At 51.1% G+C, this 3,554-nt stretch overlaps 1 protein-coding gene across 1 annotated transcript in view; it reads left to right on the forward strand.

Moving 5' to 3' along the window:
* The first annotated feature begins 3,214 nt into the window (after positions 1-3,214).
* NES (nestin) overlaps positions 3,215-3,554 on the forward strand; it is an 8,152-nt gene continuing 7,812 nt past the window's right edge. The window contains exon 1 of the mRNA XM_008570425.1: positions 3,215-3,552. Coding sequence (XP_008568647.1) covers positions 3,215-3,552 — 338 coding nt within the window. The remainder of the gene's footprint in view (positions 3,553-3,554) is intronic.

Genomic DNA, 3,554 nt, shown 5'->3' on the forward strand with positions numbered 1-3,554 from the left:
CCTTACCACTGGTTGTCTTCCTCTGGGATGAACTCTAACCCATCAAGGCCCTTCTTAAAATACACTGTCCAGGGGCTGGCTAGTATGCTCAGTTTGTTAGAGTGCAGTGTTGTAACGCCAAGGTCAAGGGTTTGGACGCCATGCTGGCCAGCCACCAGAAAATTTTTTAAAAAAATACAATGTCCAGAACAACACTCCAAGTGTGGAGGACAATGGGAATGTCAGCGTCCCTCATCTGGACATTTTTATATTCTTTTTACTTTTTAGACAGCCACTTCACAGTGTTGTTTCATAATAAGCTTGTGGTCTGCTAAAACCCCCAGCTCTTCTTCACTAGACATGCTGTACTCTTCAACTGGTCTTTACTCTCCATTTCTTATGCTGTTGATTTGTTGAAACTAAAACCAGAATTTTACATTTATCCCTATTAAATATCACCTGGTTCATTTTTTCTATTCTTTCCAAATCTAACTCTCAGTTCTTAATCTGTAGATTTGATAAACATGGCTTCTATGTTGTCATTAAAGTCCTTAAAACTTAGTAGTCAAAACCAAGGACAGAATCCCCTCGGGGAAGCCCACAGAGCCCTCCTTAGATTGCTCATGGACATCTCTGGGGATGGCTGTTGAACTGACTCTGTATTCACCACCCACTGTAGGATCACTTAGCTCATATGTCCTGGGTGCGAGGACATGGTAAGAGGTGCAGCCAAAGGCCTCACAAAAATCCCAACAACCCAGTGCAACTGCCAGAGGAAGAGAGGAGGCCACCAGGCATATCTTGTGCCCATTGAGCACCTGCTGGCCCCTAGAGGGAGCCTCGTTTTTCTCTAAGTGCTTCACATATTGGTTATCTGTTTGGAAACTGGTAAGCATTGATGTTGGCTCCACCAGGCTGTGGTCACTGAAATCCACCTTCTCCTATCTTAGGAAAATCAACACCACACTCTTCCCCAGTGTTCTTGACCATCTGTGCTCCTGATGATCCCCCAAACTCACTGAGAATGGTTCATGGGGGGAGGTCTTCTCCAGCTTTATGGCTTTCATCATGATGGTCCTCAAAAAGGCTTTGTACAAAGCCTCGTCCTGGTTTCATTTGATTCTCAGAACAAACTTATGGTGATGAGTAGGTATTAATCTCCTTTACCAGATAGATAAACTGAGGCTCACGTAGAGAAGTTATGTGATTTGTTCAAGGTCATTCAGCTAGAAAGTGCAAAAGTCAGCCCCACTGCTCTTTGCATGAGACACAATGCTAAATGTCTCTCTTCTAGGTGAGGAAACTGGGAGAAAAACCCCTCACTCCAATGCCACCCCATCTCTCCAGGGGACCCCCAAGGATCCCAGGAGACCTTAAATATTCATCACCCCTCTCTTCACAGCCAGGAAGTGAAAGGGAAGAGGATGAGACCCGAAGTCAGTTCTCCTGGCCACAACTCTTGGGAGTCCCCAGCCTAAACCAAACAGTAGGATTTGTGAGGTATGTGAGGAGGGAGAAGGCTGGGCATCCCAGATCCCCAGCACTGACTCTTAGCCAATCCCCTCACTGCATGGCCCACCAGCCCCTCCTTGGCCTCCATTCCACATATCCGTGGTAAATTCCAAAGCCCACTTGGCCTGCGTACAGGGATGGGGTGGAGCTAGACTACTCAAGGATTGAGGCTATTGCTGGGACGGCCTCTTGGTCACTGACCCTGCTGCACCCTCTACCCAGAGAACCCTCTTCATCCTCTGTGCTCCCCCAGCTCTCTCCCTCCAGCACTGCAGGGGCTGTTAAGTAGTGTAATCACCTTTTTATGTTTACCTCCACCACTAGTCTATGACTGCCCATCATTGTTGACCTCACATTACCAAACTATGAGCATTTCCGGGGCTGGGACAGGGTCCCTGCAATCTCTTTGGTGCTGACACATAGTAGATGCTCAATTAACACTTGCAGACTAATTTGGATTTACGTGAGTAGAAATTCATCCCCCAAAGATCCCCCTCTGTCTCATTATCCCTGAGTCTCCTCCCTTTTTCTTCTTTATTACCCCAAATACCACCTATCCCTTACCATCCAACTCAAGGACAACCCCTCTTCCAGAAAGCCTTCCCGACTACTCCTACCCTCAGTGAGCTCTCCGTTTCCTGAACTATAGAATCCTTGAAAGACTGTTTTGAGGATTAAGTCAGACAATGTAAGTAAAATGATAGAACAGGATTTGGCACACCACAAAGGCTCGATAAACTTGGGCTGGTGGTTATGGACAAACGAGGTGCCTCTTCCTTCTGCTTCCTCTTCTAAACCTGATCCGCACGTCACCAGGGGGCGCCCTCAGCCCAAAATCTCTGACCCCGACAGGGTGCGGTGCCCTTCCTGAGAACTGGGAGAGAACTTCCTAAAGTGGACCTCAGTAGTTATACGGAAGAGTTGTAGGGAGGATGGAGGGGAAAACATGCCTAAGTCCACTACACCCCTTTGCCTGGTCTCTCCTTTCCGGATGGAGACTGAGACCATAGGGTATGTGCTTGAGTGTGTGTGTCTCCCAATATCAGATACCTGTTCTTGTTTTCCAGGCAGTGTCTCTCCCGATTCTCTCTGCAATGCTTTCTTCCCTTCAGTATTTCAGGACGGTGTGCATTTACTATTTACAAAAATCACGGCCACATCTATCCTTTCAGCAGCCCACGAGATTTCCATTATCTGTCCCATTTTATGAACGAGAAAACTAAGTCCTGGGGGAATTCAGTAAGTGATAGCTCTCTTGAGTGTGCCAAGTAACAGATTCGCACACCTTCCCAGGCCGGAAACTCCGGGCACCCCGTCCCCAGGCTCAGTTCTGTGAATCGTCTGCTTTTTTCGGGGCTTACGACCCTTTCTCAGGCCTCTTCCTTCAGCAAGACACCGCCATCAGGACGGATTCTCCAGGACATGGGTTCTTTAGTTCTACTTTCCAGGACCCTGGGGAAGCAGGGACAGAGGTTGCAGCCGTTTCCCTGAACTCTAAGGGGTTAAGGCCTGGGTCCCACCCCTTTTCCCGCCCGGCTGGCGGGAGTATGAATAGCCTCGCTCCCGCTCCTGACTCTCAGTCGCTCAGGCTGCGCCCCGCCCCGCCCCGCCCTGTCATTGTCCCCGTCGGTGTCCTTTTCTCTTTCCTCCTAAAAGCTTTGAGAGCCGCTCCCTTCTCCCAGTGCGCCGCGGCTGTCCACCCTCGGTGGGTCAGACGAGCAGGATGGAGGGCTGCATGGGGGAGGAATCTTTTCAGATGTGGGAGCTCAATCGGCGCCTGGAGGCTTACTTGGCCCGGGTCAAGGCGCTAGAGGAGCAGAATGAGCTGCTCAGCGCGGAGCTTGGGGGTCTCCGGGCACAGTCTGGGGACACCTCCTGGCGGGCCCGTGCCGACGAAGAGTTGACGGCCCTGCGGGCCCTCGTCGACCAGCGCTGGCGGGAGAAGCACGCGGCCGAGGTGGCGCGCGACAACCTGGCAGAAGAGCTGGAGGGCGTGGCGGGCCGATGCCAGCAGCTGCGGCTGGCCCGGGAGCGGGTGGCGGAGGAGGCGTCCCGCAGCCGGC

Source organism: Galeopterus variegatus, unplaced genomic scaffold (genome assembly GCF_000696425.1).
Source record: "Galeopterus variegatus unplaced genomic scaffold, G_variegatus-3.0.2 Scaffold33, whole genome shotgun sequence".
NCBI classification, from domain to species: domain Eukaryota; kingdom Metazoa; phylum Chordata; class Mammalia; order Dermoptera; family Cynocephalidae; genus Galeopterus; species Galeopterus variegatus.